General features: G+C 35.9%; 1 protein-coding gene and 1 long non-coding RNA gene across 3 annotated transcripts in view; both read left to right on the top strand.

The window, feature by feature from the left end:
• The window catches only part of Mdy (diacylglycerol O-acyltransferase), an 86945-nt gene that overhangs the window by 23503 nt on the left and 40021 nt on the right, over nucleotides 1–23421 (top strand). For both annotated transcript variants that reach the window (XM_083098866.1, XM_083098865.1), the window contains 2 exons: nucleotides 11135–11187; nucleotides 16798–16906. In XM_083098866.1, the coding sequence (XP_082954992.1) occupies nucleotides 11135–11187; nucleotides 16798–16906 (162 nt within the window). The remainder of the gene's footprint in view (nucleotides 1–11134; nucleotides 11188–16797; nucleotides 16907–23421) is intronic.
• LOC145971324 (uncharacterized) lies at nucleotides 948–4200 on the top strand. Its single transcript, XR_014438845.1, has 2 exons — nucleotides 948–1015; nucleotides 3997–4200. It is a non-coding gene; the product is annotated as an uncharacterized LOC145971324 (long non-coding RNA).

Here is a 23421-nt window from a genome sequence, read left to right as displayed (position 1 = left end):
TAATTTATGGTCTGCTGTCTCGTATGTTTATTACTGAAACTTATTTTGTTCTAAACATGGCATATATATTTCTATCTTCTATTTTGTATAATCATATATGACACACAAATAATGATAACTTCAGAATTAAATCAATGCGATACATGTGAGAATAATATTAGAATATTTTTTCAAGAAGCTAACAGTTGCAAAATTGATTATCAAGTTTTACTTGTCAATCTACAATATCGCGCAGCGTTTGGTAGTTTAAGTTCTTTAAATTTTATGATATAACGCTTTTAACGTGGACTTTTAAAGCGGGTCGAAATTCAGCGAGTCTCTCGTGAAGCATAAATTTCAAGGCACGCATCGTGCCTTTAAACAGAGAACATATTCCTCGTGCATTGTCCCTTTAGTACCGCGCGGGTATGCTCGCTTGTTGTGCTTTCACCCGAGGTTGCAACACTATAACTTACATACGCGTAACGACCGAGTACGCGTACAGCTTTAAACGCGAATTGGTTGCAGATCAGGGATTGTAACTGAACAATCATAAAAAGAACTTTGAAATTTTAATAACCCAAAGTAGAAAGGAAATAAGGGAGAAAGGAAATAAGAGAGAAAGGAAATAAAAAATTGTAATAATTATAAGACGAATTTCCTTGTTTTTATTATATTTATAATAAAAAATAAATTTCGTTATAATATTATTTACATTCGAGACTGCAAGAATAAAAATATATATATATATATATATATATATATATATATATATCATTTTTATCAGTTTTTACGGTAGATGAATAAAAGATGCTTTTGATTTGATTTTATTAAAAAATATTATTAGTATCGATATTATTTAAAGAGATTATACTTTCACATTTTGATATAAAAAGGCTCTAAAAAGGACTCTTATAGATATAATTTTTACGCAGTTATTTTCTTAACAATTTTAATCCCTGGTACAGATTGAACGCGAAAAGTTTACGTCGGACAAGCCACTATGGGGAGTTGCATCATTTACACATAAGGGAAGGTAATGCTCATGGGAAACTACGGTTAATAGCTTCCGTATTTTAGAATCTGTGCTGTGCGCCGTCGCTCCTTCCGACGGGATGCTAAACTCGTTTTCTTTTTACATTCAACCCTCGGCCTTCTTTCCGCCCTGCTCCCACGACACCCTCGACGGGAGCGGGCAGAGTATCTCGTTCTTCGCGTATCTTGCGCGGCCCCTCGTATAATAATTTTTATGGCAAGCGAGCCGAAATTGCTTTTTAAACGCGAGATTTGTCGCGGCAACCGTTTTGCGATTAGAGTAATTATTATATAAGCTAGACATTTTTTTCGGCGAGTTAGCTTATTTTATAAATCACGAAGGTAGGACACATATGCATGTTTTCCCCCTTTCTCTCTTTTCTTATTTCATTTTACATCCACACATGATTTATGTCCTTTACTTTAATATTATTCAAGCTTTTCGTCTGTTAACTGGGATGACAACAAACGCGCTGTTGCGGGGGATTTCGATAAATAGAAATATATATATGCATATATAGAAAATATCTAGCTCACAAAAAGGGATCAAAAATTTGTTATGTGCATTCCATGACAGTGCTAGCGGCATAAAAATAAAGCTAATAAAGCCTTATAGTTTGTTATCGATGCGAAGAGAGTATCAATATGTACTTTATATATTGATCTTTTCATCAGTAGTTATGTATCTGTTAGATTCTTCAATATATCTCGTGATATATATTAGATTTTTGATATTTGTATTATATTTAATATATATGCATATATACATACATAATATGCACATATGCATATGGAAATATGAAAATATAAGATCATTATTAACAAACACAAGGTTGCTATTGATAATCTATTAGACCATTTGTTTCGCATATTATTGTACCATTGAACAAGCCATTAGAATTCTTTAATTAATTTAGTTATTGATAATTGAATCTCTATTGAAATGTATTCTACCTTCGTAACGAGCAACCAGCTGCATTTGCTGGAGATGGAAATACGTTAATTTAGAAATTGATCGAGAATTGAAAGGAAGAGGATAGATACCGGTTCACCTTTCACTCTTTCGAACTTCCGTCTTAAGGGTTTTCAGGGCGCAGAAATGGATCTTTCGCGAGAATGTGTAGCGGGCGTCCGTTTGGCGGTTTTCCGGAAGTTCAAAGACGGCGAGTTCCGGGGTAACTTAAAGTTAACTGTAACTCAATGCTCGCGGCTCTCGAGCCGCGTAACGAGTCCGGGGCTAAATGTGAAAGGGTGCACCGACGAGCCACCACCTATCCAGGCAACCGCCACGATAGCTCACCGGCGAGTGAGTTTGTTCTCATAACGCCGGCAACATTGTCGGTGCCCCGCCGTGGCGTATCTTATTCTCTGTTAGTCGAGTGTTAAGACCGAGCCCAGCGAGATTTGCATGCCACGTCTGTGTGGATTTTGCCGCAGCGCGCCGGAAACAACCGCGTCGCGGTAAAGCAATTAACGACTGTCTGTTGTAACGCTGCCGATCCTTCTTACTAACGGTTCTAACGATATTCCGAAACGAATGCAATGTGCTGAACACGTGTGACAGTTTTATGGCTGAAAAATATTATTTATTTTGAATTAATTATTAATTATTTATAATATTTCAGTTCATTATTGCTTTAGATTACATTCGAAAATAATATCGTTTAATAACTATTATATTTACAAAAAAATAGTATTTCGGAGATCACGATGCTTTGGATATATTCTTCTAGTTTCTTTTTAATTCTTTCTTGCGGAACAATTGATGCATATGCAGTTTTATGCAGGCAATCTTACGCGGATTTGCATTTACCTTAATTCCCAAAACAATCATTACTTTTTCTTCATCTCTTATCAAATTCGCTATCAAACTTGCAGCAGTATCGTGAATGTGCTGCGGAACACATGTGACAGTCTTATGGCCGAAAAAAAAATTATTTATTTTGAGTAATTATTTATTCCAGTTCATTATCGCTTTAGATTATCATTCGAAAATAATATCGTTTAATAACTATTATATTTACAAAAAAATAGTATTTCGGGGATCACGATGCTTTGGATATATTCTTTTCTAGTTTCTTTTTAATTTTTTCTTGCGGAACGATTGATTCATATGCAGTTTTCTGCAGGCAATCTTACGCGGATTTGCATTTACCTTAATTCCCAAAACAATCATTACTTTTTCTTCATCTCTTATCAAATTCGCTATCAAAATTGCAGCAGTATCGTGAATGAGTTTTACGAGAGATGAAACTTTAAAAGGACCAACGGCACGACTAGACCAGGCACCAGCGAAATGAGGAAATTCGCGCGATAGGGATCGCTTTCGCGTTAATTTCAAAAGGCGAGTGTCTGGGCCGGGTTTTCACGCTGGTCGTACGATATTATACATTTCGCGCGCTGCTCATTAAAGCACAGAATGGAAAACGGGACAAACGGGTCGTCGTATGAATTAATCCGCGCACGAGCAACACGGTACGCAAGTAATCGAATTAAATGCGAGATTGATCTGAATCCCTCGCGAGATCCCTCCGCACGCATTCGCTATCTGCATATCTCTCTCGTTTATTATGGGTTATATGCACGGCCAGGGTAAATATAGACTTATTACAAGTGCGTATCGATTGCTAGTGATTGCGAGCTATTGCGTGTTTTCCGCTTCTCCGTGCGCTCTTGATTAGAGATGTAGAATTTTCACTGCTTTATTATCATCCCTCTGTCGTGTAGTTTTTTTGTCATAAGAAAAATCAGCAAAAACATCGGCGGATCGTATTACAATACGCATAAAATAATAGCGTTCACATTTTTCAAAAAAATTACATATTATAATTAAAATAGATACATTTTAACATATCTTTTTCAAGATTACTTATTAGAATTAAATTCGCTATTTTATTTATTCGCTATTTTATCTTTACCAAGAGAAATCGAGCAGCAGTGCAAATTTTATCATCGATCGAATAAATAATTAATAATTTTCAGATGATATTGGAAAATTGATCAGCATTGGCGCGACAGAGGAAGACAGGATATGAAAAATTCAACTTGCCGGAAATCGCAGAAAAATTGCGGGAAGCGAAGAGTAGATAAAATTTCGTAATTTCTATGCAATTCTGAACAAGATCTTTTTCACAAAAAAAATTATGAAATAAATCAAAAGCTGAAATAAAAATAAATAATAAAATATTCCATTTCGACATATTTGTTTAAGATGATTATATATAAATGAGTTTCTGAAAAACCAGACTAATCAACTCCACTTTTATAAATTTCTCAATTTTAATATTAAACGACCACTAATTACGTTCACTGTGTAATACTGAAATTAAGAAATTTATAAGAAATAGGATTAATTAGTTTGATTTCTGAAGAAATGCTCGAATCCTTCGATAATCTTGTTCAACGAGCGTCGTAAAAGACTGTTATAAAAAATTAAAAACATTATAAGTTCTTTTCGTGACGAAGAGATTTAGAGATAAAAGGCTTGGGAGACGTTATTCCACCGCAATCGTTTCAGAATTGCGTTTATAAATCTCCTCTGTGTATTGCTCGAGATACGAAAATAGCGTTAAAACTCGCGGAAGCCTCCGTTCGAGCAGCGCGGGCCCACTCCTGGATTAAGGAGATATAAAGAAAGATAGAGTTGTGTGAAAAAGAACTTGGTAAGGGGATGGAAAGCGGACGCCAGAGAGTGAAAAGAAAGAGCGAAAGGAAGGCGACGCCGTATATAGTTATATACAAAGCCTGCTGAAGAGTCGGAGAACGGGTATGAAAAGAGGCGATTTTCCGTCCGCGGTTTACGTTGCCTCTTTATTGCTGGTAGCAGCGGCGCCGCCGCCAACATCACCACCACTATCCAGAGAGTCCGTCGAGAGTAGCCTGAACCGCGCGCGTCGAGTGCTAATTACGAATAATTATGAGTGCTAATTAAGGCCCTCCTTTGCTGCGTCGACACGTTAACGTGCAATACGTCTGCGCTTTTATGTTCAGTAAAACCTACGCTAACGCCCGGGATGTAAAAATGATCGATTTAAGATTCGCTAAAACACTTCAAAGCGTTTTCGTAAACGATGCTTACAAAACGTTTGTTTTGTTGAAACACATAAAGTACCTTATCGTTTTCAAGTGAAATTTTTACTTGCGCTTGAATTTTCGGGCGATTTCAGTGATGAAATAAAAACAAGGGACTAAATGTTGAAAAATAAAACAAAAAGTATACCGATTTATTGAAAAAATACATCTCGCGATAGTCTCTGCGTTGATTTACCTTAATTGCTCCGTCAACAAAGAAAGGAGCGCGACAATAAGACTGCTTTGCTTGTCTGGCGTCCAGCCAGTTTATCAAACTTTCATAAAATGCGTCGAAAGAATGTCGCCGACTCGATGTCAGAATCTAATTAAGATCCGCCTCCTACCAGAATTTGATCTCTCTCTCATCTCCGCCATCTCTCGCGAGCTGCGTCGTGTAACTAGCGGTCTTCTGGTTTGACGCGATGCTTCGCAACCGAGATGCTTCGAGAGATAGGAGAGACTCGTCGCAAAAAAAAAGTAAAAGTCTTAATTAGCGGTTGAGATCGGAGAGGTGCTCGAGGGTGGAGATCGATTACCCTCGAGCCTGTGAATGTCAGTGCGCACTGTTACTGTCTGCTCGGTACTGACATTCGTATATTTGACCTTTGGCCATTTCTTCTTTCCCTCTTTTTCTCTTTTTCCCTTTTTCTCTCTTTTACCTTCCGATGAAACCTCAGAAAAATTTCATCCCGTTAACACGATGGCTTCGTCGTTATGTGGCATATTACTGCAATTCGTTAAGGTGTCTCCTTTGCTCTTCGCGAAATATATGCCGCAGAAATGCTTTTCTGCTTGCTTTTAGATTCAACTTTCGGCAAATTTAAAGACACGAGTGATGTATCCATTTATTTTCTTGATAAATAAATTCTTTAAAATGAGATTCAGCGGATCAATTAATATCGTGATAATATATTCTTTATTAAAAAATTTTTAATATAATCTTTAATATTTCTTAATCATATTCATCAATTTAAATTTATTAAAATTTGACCTTGATTCTTATTTATAAATACAATTATAATATAAATGGAATATAATATTAGATAAATTTCACTCCTGCAAGTATAAGAAGTATAATAAGTAACAATATTCTCAATCTCAATGATTGTTTATTTGTGAAATCATTAAAGATTAAAGAGTATATATATATATTGAATAAATAATAACTAAATAAATAAATAAATAAAAAATATATAATAAATAAATACGATATATATACATAAGTTCATATTTATTCCATAAATACCTAAACGTTTGATCTAAGTTAAAAGGAAAAATGCGAAAAATGAAGCAAGAAACAAGCTTTGTGTCTTCAACGTATGAATTTGATCGTAATAAAACTTCCAGCGCAGATTGCAATTTTAAACGCAAGATGGATAAGAAAATGTAATAAATATGAAGATTAATTTTTCTGATATTTTTGCGGGATAAGATAATGTATCTTACCTGGTCGGAAAATCTATTTTTGCTGGAGTAATTCTTTCTTTTTTTTATATTGGATCTTATAACGTATTGCACGGCAAATACTAAGTATAAACAAGCTCTGCGTCAAACAAGACCGAAATATTTCATCGATTTTTTGACGTTGACGTTCACGCTCGTGCGATAAAACGCATTCGAATGCCGGCCTCGCAACATTGGCATCGCCGTATCATTTTAACGGCAACCATCCATCGTTCATAAATTCGGCCCGTATCCATCATGAAACAAAGCGTTGTTCGTGAAACATTGTTCTCGAGACATCAAATGGAAATCAAAAGTAGATCAAAGGAAAAATGCATACGCTTGTGACGAAATTACGCAGCGCAATCACCGCGGCTTGGTTGCTGTGCGTGATTTGCCCGTCGCCCATTAACCCTCCTCATCCCCTTATGCTTTTCGACCCTCGTCAAAACCCATTTTTTTTCCTCGCTTAATTCCTCTCGGACGAGGCGAGCTCTGAAGGCTTTTGCGATCATGCCCCGCAGTCGGCGTGAAAAACCGAGCGAATTTTCACGACGAAAAGGGTTCCATTAATATCTATTAGCGAGCCGTGCTCGACATCGGCCGGATTTATACATCTCCCCCTCGCCGCCCTCTTTTTCTCTTTCTCTCTCTCCAAATTTCTCCTCGAATCTCCTATCTGTCGGACTATTGCAAAAGAAATAAAAAGCGTGAGAAAACGAGCGATGTGGGAGAGAAAAGTCGGAGATATTCTGAAATATGAGACGTCGTTTGTTTTCATTAATTAACGCCAACGCTGGAGTGTCAGACGCCGAAACCGATACGTTTCCCGGATTATCAATATTCCAGCAACGATGCGATCCCTCGTGTTCATCACTAACAATTTTCACTTTCGCGCTCGTATTCCACCACCTATTTCACCACGAGGAGAGCGAGAGGAATTTCGTTGCCTCGCAGCGTTTTCCAGATTCTATCTCTGGACTTTTGGACATAGATTGATTGGCAGGGTTTACAAGTTATACGCTTGTGGGAAAGACGGATAATTCTATTAAAAATTTTACAGGCAGCAAACGTTTTTAAATTGTAGAGAGAGAGAGAGTTTCGAGTTTAAAAAAATATCTTAAATTTGACAATTTGGAGAGAGATGTTAGAATTTTTCTCTCATATTATTAAATTTTATTTGTGTTGTTTAATGAATAATAATTTGTAGATATTTGTAGATATAGATATATAATTTTGCTGTTAATTATTAATGAACAAACTTGCAGTTAATCGATTCATGCATCTGCTCCAATCCAATTTTTTAATTTATATTTAACTTATGCTCATTTACTTCTCTTTTTTTCTTTTTCGTGTTTCGAAAATAAATGGGAACTTCTATCGAGGTATTTTCATCAGGATATCTTATTCATAGTTAAGGCAAAAGGGATTGTTTTCCTTATTTTATTTCAATCCTCTTATCAAAGCGGCCATGCTTCCAATTTCTGGGATGCTTTTATGCACTTTGAACGATGCGCTTAATTCACCAAATAAACGCCTCCGCATTTTTTCTCTTCCACGATTACGCGCGCCTGTAATTCACCCGATAAAGCGAACCTACGAATCGTTAAAGGTTAAAAAACGGTAATTTGTATAATTTGTGAAGCGTATTCGAATTCAAAGAGCTCGTAATTATAGTCGACGTGAGCATGTTGTAACAATTGTCGCTTAACCTTTGCTCATCGTGCTCCGATACGGGCCGGTCTCGAATTTCTTTGTACTTTGCAACGAAGCACGAAAAACAAATGAAAATTTACAGTAAGTAAAATGATAATAAGTAGAAAGGTTGAAAAACTGTAATTCACACGAGAATAAATGTCATGCATTATGTTTATATTGAAAATAATCGTGAAATTTTACTTTTTGATTTGATAATATTGTTAGTATTAGATAATATTTTCACGAGATTATTTTTTATAACGCATTTGTTACCATGAAATAATATCGTAACAGAATATATATTGACATTAATGTAAATTTTGTACGTTGCAACAACAAGCCAACGGGTTTGATAATCCTCTTGGGCAACATTTGTTCTCGTAAATCAAGTTAACATACAAATTCGTCGGGAAAATGTGAAAACATTCATTGAGCTGTAAAGTGATAATAGTGTTATTATCGAAGTTCACAAAGTAGCAAAGTCTCAAACAAGCTTTCTACCAATCGTCCAATCGATTGAAAGAATTCAAAAACTGCATTCGGTTTATTGCAACACGTCACAATGTATGTGTGTGCGTGTGTGTGTGTTTGTAATTATTTTCGCATTTTATTTTGCGATAAAAACATTATCTGCGTTAAAATGTTTGTTAGCTGAAAATTCTATCAATCGTGAAAATGACTTTCCGAGTAATAATGAAAGGGGGAGAAGTTTTAGACTCTACATGGAAATTACTGCAGAACAACTAATTGCGATTAATGTGTTCTTGATTGCTTGCTTGAAGTGTTACACGCGGCAACATGCAAATTTTTTTCTTTGTTAATTATAATTAATTCGAAATTAGCATAACAGGGAACTCGGGACAATATTCGCGTACTTAATAATAGTTGCGGAGGCAAAAATACTAGAGGCGTACAATCATTATAGTACAGTAACATATGATACTTGCGTGTAGCGTGAAAATTAGTAATTATGTCTTGTTATATTCGACCTATATTTTGTAATAATGTCTCTCGTATAAAGATTTCAAAACGACGTTTACCATGATAAGGACAACGTGATTATGTTTGTAATGTAAACATTTTAATGTAAAGTGACAGGCAGTAATTAACTAGTTAGAATATTCAAATTCTATAATATTTTAAAAATTTCTTTGGAGAAATATATCGGAACTTTATTAGAGCAAAAATCTGTTCTCGTAATATTTTTCGGATGAAAACTTTCCTGCTTTAATGAAGCTTGACACAGATGCAGATTGTGTGTATTAATATATTATTAATATGTTCCGTCAACGTTGAAAAGATTAAATTTGAAAGCAATGCATAGCCAATGCTTTCATTAAGACGCTAATAACTCGTACTAAAATTCTTGATGCCGCAGGCGCATACATTTCCGGATCTTCGCGTCGTTCCTTCGACGTGATGCTTTCGCAATTCCCAATCCTGCGAGTTCGCCTATCACCCGGTTGCATCTCTTAAACTTATTTAAGTTTCGCCTATATTTTATCCCAGAGCGGATGATACCTCGAGGAATACGATGAGCCACTCGCGGTGAAATCTTACCGAGTACAGCAACCGCTATCGCGTGTCTCATCCACGCTGAAAACCCACGTAATCTTCGAAAGTGTCCGAGTGTTCTCGATGCTGGCGACGATGTAAGGGACGATAAGAGAAACGACATGAGATAAAAGAGAATTTTTGTATTTCGTCAAACTCCGTTGTTAGGATCGATCCTTGAATAATCCCATTCGGACGTAATTTTCGTATACGATAACGAATTCGATTTAATATATCTAATGCGACTCTTCGCTTAAAAGGGCAAATGTATAATCGGATCTCCATTTCCATAGTTACGATCTATTAATACTATAGTATATTCTTCTACGATCTTTTTTTATATGCAAATTAAGAGAAGTGTATCTCAGCGTTTTCCGAGAATATTTCAATAACAAAAGCTTTCTCACAAAAATCAATATTCCAAAGTGAACATTAAAATAGGATCTCGGATTAGATTTTAAGACTAAAAATACACAGCAATAGATTTTATTTTTCGATAGAATTTATTTGATAAAATATGTAATAAAACGAATAATTAAATTTATTTAAAGGAATGATTTAATCATTAATTTGACAAAATATTTTGAAATAATAACTTTTCAACACAAATTTATCAAAGCATTTATTCTTGTCATCCCAACAATAAATAGAATTTGCAACGACGGATTTATAACTTATGTTCTGAAATTTCCGGAATGCGACAGTTTCTTTGCGCAGTAATGCAGGGTCGCATTGGAATGCAATTTCACAGACGACTCTGCGAGAAAAATTTAGACGAATAAACGATTACGAAACACGCATTTCGTTCTTATTCTGCAGATAGAGTTGGGATCGAGGACGATATTGTTTTCCGTGAAGTCCGGGCGCGCGTCGAGCTCGATGTACGCCCAATCGTACTTCCGCTTTATCGAGTGCTATTTTGGATGATTTATCGACGAGGCGCTTTCGTCGCTGCTAGTTCGATATCGGCTTGCTCTCTCTTTTTTTTTCGTGTCCTCCCTACCGAACGCTTCGAGAGCGACGCTCTCGATCACCGGCAGCATTTATCCTCACTGCGCAGCTTTCGCCACACGCTCGCCTGTCCTCTCTTCTTTCTCTTTTTCTCCGCATCTCTCCCACTTGCTTCTATACCGTCACTCCGAGTGACAAGCCCTTGTCACTTCCTCTCTTCGGCTCGGCTACCGATCGGTCGACTGCACATTTCGATGTTCGGCCGGTTTCAAAAAGAGCGAAGAAGAGGGAAAAGCGGAGAAGGAGAGTAAGAGAGCGAGAGAATGACAAATTCGCGGAGAGGAAGAGCGACGTGGAGCCGTATGATCGATAAACTAACCCTTTTGTTTTGTTTGTTTTGCAGATTCCACGGTACCGGTGGCCCTTTGTCTACTGATCGAGAGAGGACTGTCTGTGGTGAGTGAATTTTTCTTCCAAATATTTTGGTATACATATGTATAAGGGGCGTGCGAGCGGAAAGTGAGCAAATCCAATATCCGGGTAATCGACTGAACGATAGTCGCGCGATACCGCAACTCGTTCGACAAGGGAGGCGTTACATTGTAATTTATTGCCCTTAATAGCATCGACGCTTTCGCATTGTATCGATTGGAAATAAAAGAATTGATGAGAGGCTGCACATCAGTAACAGCTTTGCAAAATTTTGCGTACGATTAATTTATTTGTTCTTTCGATAAAGTGCGCACTGTCATCCTCATATTTTTGTTAATTTGTACGCTGATAGCATGCCTAATTGCAAAGCATTACGGACGCATCCTTTAATGAGTATTGCCGATAAAGGAAGATATTACGGAGAAAAATGTTATATCGAAGAAAAATTTAATTTGTTTCTATAATTTGTACTTGTTTATTTGTTGCAATCCGATTATAAATCTGATTATATGATTATATAATTGCAGAAATATTTCATGTCGTATACGTATATCTCCCTTTTTTTCTTTTCGATACTTTTTAAATACGTGCAATTAATTTTTTTTTATTTAAATTATTCTATATTCAACTACGTCAAATTATAAAGTCAACAAACATTGGATAATAAACAAGCTGTTTGTCGAGACAAGCTCTTTGCCGCGCACTACGTCACGAAAATAAACGCATTCGAGTTTCATTATATGAAACCTTAGGAAGAAAGTTCTCGTCTTGAAGGAAAGTTACTCGTGTGCTTTTTCGCTTCTTCTCATTCTTCCTCTTCTTTTCTCACTCGCGGCAGACATCGAGGAGCAATCAAAAATAAAGAGAAAGACAAAGAGAAATAAACATGAGGAACCAAGGGACACATTGTACACTTTTCACCTCCGACAGACCGTTTCTTTCCCTTTGTTTTTTTTATAAAGAGACGGAGACTAAATAATAATGATATGAGGGAGAAACTCGTGGCGAGCAACTTTCTACAACTATAGAGAAAAGTACAGAAACACTATCAGGGGAGACATTTGTTGCGTTTTATCTTTCCTCGAGCTCTCGCTCAGCCTTTTATATCGATGAACTGTCAAGTTCATCTCTGCGAAATATTCCGAAACGTTACATTATCTGTTTTTTGCGGATAATGTAAGAAAAAATCGCTTCACCCTACTTTATAAATTCTTTTCATATTGTCAGCTTAGTCTCTCTCTTTTATGGGGATTATAAAAAATTATTTATTTATTATTAATGAATTGCATTGATATAGGAATGCAATATAAACTTATTTATGCTAGATCCAGGAAAATTTTAAATCATGATTTCATTTATTATAAGTAGATTGTGAAGTTTGAATTTTTTTTATAATAATTACGTCATTAAAATTATCAGTACTTTTGCAATGGCGGTTTTTCTTATGTCTCAAACAACCACTGTAATGTCCAAGAATACCGTTTAAAGTCAGCACAGATTATTGGCCGTAACTTGGCCGAAGTTTGCGAACGAATCAATTCGATCGATTTGACGATCCCACGGATGGCAGATAAGGGCGGCGATATTTTTCCCGGTTGCGAGGGTGAAAGTCGACGCGTACGGTGCCATACATAGTGCTTTATCTGCGCTGATAATGCCGGCGGACAGCAGCGGGATTTTAACGTCGGAAATCTCTCACACGATGTTCCCTTATCGCCGTGTCGTAAAAGTGATCACCGGCGGACGAAACGCGTCGTCATTCTCACATTGTGAAGTCCGTTGATTCCGAGCGTCATATGAAATAGCGACGCATTAATGGAGCTTTTATCGTGCGTTGTGTACTTTCTTATGGCGAACATGTTCGTTAGTTATTCTTTATACCACGCACGTCCATTATCAGTATAATTACGTTATACCGCCAACGGTAATTTCGCGACGATTATTCGCGGATCAAAAAATTATTACGGATCGAGTAACGTGCAGATGAATACGGAATAATTTTTCGATTATTCCGCACGAAACTCGGAATTCAGTAATTTGCAATACCAGAAATAAAAAAAATTTCGAATCAGAAATTATGTAAAAATTGAAAAACAAATTGACAAGAACATATATGTTCGTATTTTCATATAGAGTACAGCGATATGTTTAGGTGATTTAGTTGCATAGGTGCGGCTACTTAACGCTTGATGCATAATCAATTGGATGTAATCCGCTATGTCTATCCAAACGTCGGACTCGATTTGTCAGCTTCCTTTTCAGAAACGAAATCCCGTCATTGCCACACAAACTCCGGCGATAGGATCGGCGCACGTATTAATTACCACTCGCTGATTAATCGCCAGCCGCTAATTGACTAATAATTCGACTAATGACGAACGTATAATTACAACGTGTATGAATAATTCGGCCGACGCGGGGCTCGCGCAGTGCCGTATGAATAATATATAGCAAATTAATACTCAGAACTAACATATCGCGCGCGTGGATAACTTCTGCTCGCGTTTTCGCATGCATTCGCGACCATTTACGTGATCGCGCTTACATTTGGATGAAATTGTCGGATTTTATTATGCGAGTCGCTCATGTGCAATTCATCCCGTTTGATAATTTAACAGTTATCTGATGACACGGAAAACTTATCGGTCACGTTCGCTTGCAAGCTGTATTTTTTAAATGCCTTGTCAACCGCGACAATGCGAGATGCGGCACATTTATAATAAAGATACGATGACTCCTCTGATAAATGGATCCGTTTTCAGAATATAGCGTTTTGTCTTTATTCAACAGTTATACGTGCTTGCGCTTATCTTTAGTAAAAAATATAAGAGATAAATATTATATAAATATTTTATTATTCAAAAAATAATTTTTATTTATTATTAATTAAAAAATAAAATATTCTATCGATAACGATAATACAAATTAATTTAAAGATATTTTTTATAAAACTTGAATATTGTTAAAATCACGATTAAACTTATTGATTTTTAACAAAATTGTTTACTGACAATTTTGTTTATTATTTGGATATGCAATAATAAATTCTTGTCATTAATTTCATTGTCCCTGCACGGTATTAAATTTGCTTTAATATGGTCAAAAGAATTGTGTTAATTCTACTTTCTGTGTGTCGGGAATCTACGATGTGTATTGTTGCATAAATGTTTAGATACGTACGCCGGTCTCCGTAAATTCATGGTATTCTTTTGTGCGCCATAATTGGGTCAAACGTAAATATTTGAACGGACAGAAAACGTTTTCTGTTTTCCATATTGTCATACGAATGCTGGATGATTTCTAAATCGTAAGCGGATTTTAATCTTTAACATAGTATCGTTTTTTTTTGTTTCATATTTTTCAAGTATCATTATTTTTAATATGTATGTAATGTGCGAGCATTTTTTTCGCTTTTCTATCAGTAAATTTTTAGTGAATTTTTACGGTTGTTAGAAGTCAGATTAAAGTACTTTTAAAAGAGATTACGAGCTATTTGCGTAACATAGTTGGTTCGAAAATTCTAAAATTACATATCTCTTTAATACTTTACCTCTCGCAACTGTAGCTCATAATTAGTTCAGATTTCGGCAGACAATGTGCTTTCGACGAAGAGGAATTTCTTCTTAACAATCCTCCGAAGATCTCGTGCATTCTTCACCAAGTTTCGAGGAAGCTATAAAACTGCATTCTTTATGGAATCTATTCTAAACCCCTAGAGGGGGATAATTAGTTCAGGATACAAAACTTTGCGAAGCACGCGGGTGCAAATAAGGAGGGTGCTATTGTTTTTGCAGCTGAGGTTGCGATGCAATCGCTATGCGAAATATTTTCCGGACGAGTGAATGTTTCTCATCGCGGACATCGAGACATTTGTTTCCGCGCTATAATAACTTACCGGTGATAAATCACGTTCATGCGATACTTTGTCAAACGGTTCCGACAGCGCGTTTAAATAATTAACCTTTTGTCCCAGACGGGTGTGTAATTTTTTATTGAATCCTATAACAGGCGCGCGAGGCCAACTGCGCGATCTCACGAATGAAATACCGTGATTCAATTTTGCGAATGCTCTGACGACGGCCGTGATTTATACGTTCCTTTGTAACGTATTTTGTTCTACTAATTAATCTCGTAGTAATCTCACGTTTTGGATATTCACAGTAATTTCATTCACACACAGAGCTTTTACCCTTTGCTAAAGTAACATTTATTTATAAGCTCTGCACTTGAATTAAATTCAAAAGTAATCTTAAATGAAAATTAACTTTTACATGGTTACGACGTTTGTTACAAAGAAAATCAAACAATTGTGTAAGTTACACTTTTATGTTGAGAATAAAAGGAAAATATTTCAGTAATAATGGATAGTAAAAAGATAAATAAATAGTAAAACGTTCGCTTAAATTCCATCAATCCATCACCTACACCGTAACACAAGTTGCACGAATTTAAATAATTCACTTTCGTTTTGTTGTAACGTTTAACTTTTCGTAAATTTTACCGCAGGCGCGCCGCGGATTACATCCCGGTTCCGATACATCACGCATACCAACATGGCGATGATTTACACGTATCCAGAATCCCGTAGATTTCCAACCGAGCACGTCGGAAGCGTAAATAGAAAAATTGCTATATTTGCTTGACAAAATATAAAATAAAAAATATAAAATATAAAATTATAAATATATTAGCTCAGAACTCATTTAATAATCCTCCATTTTTTCTACACGTTTCATGATATTTATGATATTTTTCATCGCATTTAGTTATTTACATTGAAACTTTTGCGAGAATCTTGTCCGGTTACACGAAATGTCTTATAACTATTTTACAATATTTTAATAGCGTAATAATACTGATTAATATCAAATATTTTAATATGAAAAATAAATTAAGATCATAATAATTTTCGAGTTATCGAGATTTAGTTTATTATTAATCTTCAGATAATATCGATTTTTTTTTGCTTAACTAATTTTATCTCTTTTTATTTTCTATCTAAATATTACTTGCATTATAGCAGTTGATATTGATAAAGATTGACATTAATAGTAAATATTCACTATTATAATTTTTTTTTGAAAATTTCAATAATTGATCAATTAAATCGCGATTGATTAAAAAAATTATTAAATCTAATGTTGAATGTAAACTTAAAAAATAAAGTTTAATAAATCATTTGATTACACGAAAAATTGAAATTCATTATTTTTTTAAATTTTGATATTTCAAAAGAAGTAAAATATTATATGATTTAAATAAATTAAGTAAATAATTTGTAACATTTTTATTGTACAATTTAATTTAATTTTCTTGATTTATTAAGATCTAAATTATTCTTGTATTCTATCAATTTTTCAGTTTGTCTTAACTTATAAATAAATATTCTTTATATTTTTATAAGAAAAGTAGAAATATTTAATAATATATTAGTTTTTATTTTTTTTTATTTTTCTTATCATACTTTATCTTTCAAATTGCTTTTAATTTGTGACAGAAAATTGTACTTACTTGATCTCATAAGATTATTCATCATTTTAGTTTCTCTGTCATCACTTTCGCGATATATGCCACTGGTTGTGTGCAAGTCTCATTTCCTGTAGTAACTAGATGTCTTTTTATTTTGTGTCGCAGGATATCATAGCTCATGGCCCGGGAATGGTGTTCCACGTCATAAACCTTGTCGTGATGGTGCTGATGCCGATGGTGGTCATCCACGTGAAGGATTCTGGATTCAGTCTGGGTAAGTGCATATTTTGCGTATCGTTTCATCCGCGAATTTTTTGTGTGCATACTCGCGATATTACTTCTGCGATGGCGCCGCGACAAGGAATCGATTGGAATAACGTATGGGATATATGAAAGTAATGTTTTCGAATTATCCCGCTCGCGATTAGAATAATACTAGCGTCATGCACGCGAAGAGGTGTGCAAGTTTACGCAGTCACTCACCGCGATTTGAAACTATTCATGACATTCAACAGTCTCGCTTATCGCGCGAATATATTTTTTCCATGACACATAATTAATTCTCAACTCGCTCACGCACTTTGCTGTATGTATGTCATTCATATGTGTCTGCGATATACAAAAGCATTACTCATAAAAGTGTTAACGCGAGCAAATTCAAAGCCTCGTATAACAGAGCATATAGCTTTTCATCAAACAGCACATTTTTATAATTATATTGCTAATTATATTTTCTAATTATTATATTTTTTAATTATATCGTAATTTGCTGAAACACTGAAGAACCATTCTATTGTTATTATTTTCAGCAGATTATATATATTACGTAAAGAAACTACTAAAACATATATCGACGAAATAACTGATTTTTAATTGTCCTTCATTTCTACATTCATTTCGGAATACCACATTCATTCTGAGAGGAGAGACATGTCAAAAATTGCCGTGTCAAAAATTCTATCTAAATGCAATATGTATGGTTATCCGCTCAAATCGATGCATCGGGAAATGCCGCGGAGGGTCGTAGATTTCACATGCAAATGCAATTACTTTGTAGTCTCTTTTATCTACAAAACTTTATGAGTGCTCGCATCGTTCGTCTCGCGTTAGCTTGTATATTAGAATACGCGACGGTTACATATATATGTATATTAGGCACTTTAATTTTGCATTTTTACATCGAAAGCGCGACATATTAAATTTTTTTTAACATCATTTAAAGGACGCGTCATCAATTGATGAAAGATCTAATCAAAATCTTATTCTTCTTCCTCGTAGACTGCATGTCATAGTTTCTTTTTGAAGAAAAGTAATTAAAACGTGACTGCGTTTGCGAGCACTAAAACAGCAGCGCGCTTGTCTAATTAAAAGGATTTAAATTAATTCTCATGGAGCAGACGCACTTCGTAAGCGAGCTATCGATTCGATAGGTGTATTGTCGCGCGCGGCGATCTAATTTCCTTTTTCAATCTGAATAACGAGTAATCAAAAGGAAAGTTAGAACTTTATGAAAAATCTCGCCCCGACTTTAATTAAAAGATCTTTAATCGCAGTTGGCGAGAGACATCACGCTTTAATAACCCAGTGTTTTTCCGGTAATCTCTTTGGCATCATACTTAAAATATTTCTGTCATTTACATATTATATATATACATTTTAAAATATAAAATTAAACTATATTAAATATATAAAGTATTAAAATATATAAAATTACAAATAAATCATGAATGAGTTCTCGCCAGTTTCTCGAACGAAACGAATCGACATATGTTCCTTTTGATATTCGTAGGAATACTCGAAGTGAATCTTGTATCGTCAACTTTATACTGTTATCGAATAGTATCTCCATCGTCCGTCTTTTACGACGTTTCGGCGAAGAAGATTTTGATTCCGTCTCGATATTCTCGACCGTCACTCGTCGATGGCACGAGAGACAAGATTTGCCGATCGATCGCAGTTTGAATAAAATGTTTGAATAAAATGTGAAGAATGTGGTTTTGTGGAGAAGGATATCGTCAGAACTCGAAGCATCAACAAAGATCTTTTAATTTCATGAAAGATACATATGTTTTGTAGTTAATTATATGTCCATACAGATAGATAGTCTGACAAGTATTCAAAAACACGAAGAAGACTTGGATAAAATTCAAATTATTTTTTTCCTCAAGGAGAGAAAAAAGAATTAATTCTTCGTTAATTTTGCAATCATAATTACATACATAAATATTACGACAGATAAATTTTAACTATAAATGTTATTATATTCGCGAAAACACTAAGACGTTAAATTACGAATAATTTAAAGTTCGTAGAAAGTTTTCTTAGTCATTCCTTGTGGCCGCGATTTCACACCAGAGAAAGACTCGCAGATTGAACGAATGACAATGAAACTTCAATGTTGGATCGAAGCTTTTGAACTTTGACAGGAGAACATATGACCTTCTATCATCGGAGGATGCAATGTAGCCGAAGGTGAAGGATCGTCATGCTTCAAACTCCATTAGATTTACTTCAGTACTACGAAACCTGAAAGTGTTGCCGTTCTTGCGGATATTGCAACATTTGAGAACTCGTTAGCTAAATAACCATGATAGTTAAAAGTTGAATATTATAAATTGGTACGAAGTATAACAACTATATAACAATGTTTGCGATTTAGAAATATATATATTGAAGAGAATATAAAGGATTTAATACTAATAATATGTATAAAAAATTAACAATATAATTTATTTGTAGTAACAAAAAATATTAGGAAAAATAGAAGCAGAAAAGCTTGGCGAAAACTATCATTTTAACTATATAAATATATAAAATATTTGCATATGATCAGGATAAATAAAAAAGATCGTTCAAAAAGACGCTACTCACATCAGACACAGAATGTAACATTTAAAAAGGAAACAGTTCTCGGTAAAAATCTAGGAACCTTTGATGTCCAAGAAATTTCTAAGAGTCTTATTCTTCTTTTATTTTGTCCGTAAATCGTCGGGGACGAGCATCCTGAAAGAATTCTCATTGGTGTGAATGCATCTTTATCCCGGCTCGCGTAAAGACATCAAGAGACCCCCGGTGTCTACATGAGTGAATATACTTTTGAGTGCACACCCTTGTATACGTCCATGTTGAGGGGTTGAACATCCCGGGCAAAGGAGCGACGAGGAATACTACGGGTGATGCAAAGAGAGAAAAAGGGAGATAGGTAGACGGAGAAAAGAGAGAGAGAAAGAGAAAGATTTCTTTTGAGAATGTGAGAATCGTCCGTCCGGGTACTTGAACCAACCAAGCCATTGCACTGCTGCTCGCGAAACGCACTCGGTTACGGGAAGTTTTAAGAAGTGCTTATGCCCACCAAACTCATGCGAATCTTTACCTTTCTCGCTGTTGCGGTTTCTAGCTTTCTTCTACTTTTTTTATGTTATCGATATGAAAAGGTTTAAACGGTAAATTCGTTTTAAGAGTCGATGTATTGTTTTGTTTGCATCGAAAAATCCTTGATTGATTGTATGCCCTATAGCCATTCTTACTACTATCATTGTAATCAATTTATTTATTTTTTATATGATAACATTTTACCTGCATCTACCGAGGGAAGTTCACTTTAATCGAAAATCTAATTACATTTCCTTACATTTAGCAACTAACTGATAATTCACTAAATTCGACTCGACAAGTTTCTCTAATTTTGCTTGTCCGTTTCGATAGTGTCCACTTCGATAATTGTCGTTGCAGGATTTTTTTTATCACGGGTATTGAATGGTTTAATTCTCCCGCTTCTTCTCCTCGTTCGTCCAATGACGGAATTAAAACGCGCGAGATGTTTGCGAAAAACTACAGGGAGGAAGGAAGGGAGAGAGGCGCGACACGTAGCACCTTGCCTTAATTACGGTCCATGAAAACATCGACGAGCATCGGAACCGGTTGAGTTTCGCTCATTCGGAATCGCTCCTATATCGATCGACAAGCACGCTGCGCTTTTTTCCTGTTGATATTGTGATACGTGACATCCGATAGAAACGCGACACGGATCCGCACCTTTCGCCCGGTTTTCTCGCTTCTCCCCTCGATGTCCCAGTACGCGTCCCGTTGTCGACGCACTCGCCCGCTCGCATTTTCCCGCGCCGCAAACGCAGTAAAAGGTATCGAGTGTTTACCGCAGTTAAGTGGTATATTGTCGTACAAAGAGAGCCCTCGTCTTCGATTTGACGATTGGACGCACATATCGATGTAAATCAATAGCGCAATCACCGGCCGCAATCTGATGGCCGTCGAAAGCTTCGTTTATCGAGAATGAAATTATATAAAAGCTATTGTTCGTGGCATTATTCGATTAAGTTAATTAAAAATATATTTTTTATATAGAAAACACACACGCGCATACATAAATGTTTTTAGAGAATTCTAAAAATGTCGAGTTCTTGTCAGAAGACTGCAGTAGAAAAATCGCACAATAGTCAGACACGCAAATAAGTCTTGTTTCATATCGATTTCTAATTAATCTTCGATCGAAAGACGAACAGATATGATTTCGTCACATGTTATCCGCTAATCAGATGTACGAAATTATTAAATTAATTCGGATTATAAAAATTGGCTTGATGGAAACGTGAAACTTTTTGCTTGCGACTTATACCCCGTTCTTTTCGTTAAAATATATTTTAATTAAGCTCTTTAAACATACGTATTTTAATCCAATAGAATTCTCTCTTATTTGATTTACTCTAATGATACTTTGATTTACGTTGTTTCATTGTTCAAATTATTAATAACATAATTATATGTTTATAATTTAGATTTTCTATTTCTTATTATATTTGTGATTTCCATTATATTTTATTACGATTTAAGCTCAATATTGCTGATATTTTTCTTTGCTTTTGAACATTGACGACTATCCATCTCGACGTAATAACTTCCGTGCATTCGACGCGAGTGCGAATCCAGTCACCCGAAATTACCGATCCCCCCTCGTGGTATTCGCAAATTCTTGCTGCGCACTCTTCGCGGCGAGCTGTCACGAGCAAGCGGATATACTCGAACATATAACCCGAGCGTTCTAATAATTCTCCGCCTCTACGCTTTCAATTTCGCAGCCGATCCATAAATTCACCTCCGTGGTGCGCACTTCGCGCACGCACCTCGCTGCCATGTGTAAAGGTTGGTTCATACATACCGGTGCGATTTGACATGAGTAAATGTTGATATAAAATTTAAAAAAAAAACGAAAAAATTCATATTTATCGTTGTTATTATTATCGAAGATGAATAAAAAATATATAAGTCCTGTCCGATTTCAGTCTCGTGCTGATGATGTGCGCTCTGAGGTGCGATACGTGTGTGTATGGACCTTAAAAGTTTACATTTACCAGAACGATCTACTCTTTCGGATACGCTAACATGACGCTGTAACAAGTGCACGACAAGCCCTCATAAAATCTCGACGCGATGGCAGCCGCCAGTTGGTAATGCAATATCGCACCTCGCGGAACAAAGGCCGCGGTTGGAAACTCTTTCGCGAATTGGGACAGACGGACGTTTATTCTGCGCGCTTTTTGTTTACGCAGACGCGATGTTAGCGTTAACGTTCGCGAACGGAAGCGTCTTCGCCGTATATTATTACGGTCTCGTGAAGCGATATTCTCGGTTGTCGCAGAGTTCGTTTCGCAATGCTAATCCTAACATGAATAAGTAATTAGACAAAAAGAATTCTGTTGCGGAATAAGAAATAGGGCATTAGATGATGGCTCGAGCAAGAATGAAATTGGCGTTTTATTTAAATTTTTAGGTTTCTGGTAATATTATATTTTTTTATGTATGTGTTTTGAATGCTCAATTTTATTTAAATACAGCCTTAACATAACGCGAAAAATAGATAGAGATGAATGTTTTCTATTTCTCAAACAAAATGAATGAGATTCACAGTTTTTTATGTGACGTTTTTTATGTGACAATAATATACACACACAATATGTGTGAAATTAATACGATTTTTTAGTTTCTTAAATTTATATTGTGTGTATATCCGCGTTTGTAATCAGAAAAATGCATGTTTTTTTCAAACAAAGTTTTATATGTATGCGCGACGTGATCTTGAGAGGAAGGGGGTTTAGTTAGAAGCTCGTCGCGCTTTTCTGACAAGTATGACGGAAGCTGCGCGGAGGTAGAAGCTTTACGTGAAACGGAAATTACGTTCGAACGTAGCCGGAAGCGCGAATAGGCGGACGCCTTTCCGCGAATTTTGAATAACAAATCGAGGTCCGCTACCTAATTCGACCAGACTCCCCCTCCCGCTTTCCTCTGTCCGGTTCCCAAGAGAGGACGGGTCGGGTGGAATAACTACTTCGTTATTATGCTTTAATCTACCGGCGTCTACTTCAGCAAATGAGAACTTCCGCCGGTGAATAACGCGAGAAGTCTGTTTGGGATTAATTTCTGTCCTGTATGCAGTAAATATTTTACGCTCTCCGTCGCCCGCCATCTTTTTTAAAGAGAGAAAATACTTGCTGAGGAATGATCCTTGATAATTAAACACATTTGCTGATTTAAAAGATGAATTTAAAAATAAAATACAATTACACGATTCTGAGTCTTCAGAAAAGTGAACTCGTAGTAGTTGCTTTTTCTTTCATCAACTCACGGCCCCGTCATCAGGTCGCCTTTCCTTACCACATCATCCGCAAGCACCTCGTAGACTCCGGTGCTCTTTGGAATTACAAATTATGCAGCGGCAGTTCTTCGGCGAGAGCCAGTTCTCCTCCGATGAGTTCCACCGGAATTACAAATTGCACG

Source organism: Camponotus vicinus, unplaced genomic scaffold (assembly GCF_025532165.1).
Source record: "Camponotus vicinus isolate PSW18456_S1 unplaced genomic scaffold, iyCamVici1.0 SCAF_4, whole genome shotgun sequence".
NCBI classification, from domain to species: domain Eukaryota; kingdom Metazoa; phylum Arthropoda; class Insecta; order Hymenoptera; family Formicidae; genus Camponotus; species Camponotus vicinus.
The sequence above is the reverse complement of the archived record's forward strand: the minus strand, read 5'-3'. Positions and strand labels throughout refer to the sequence as shown.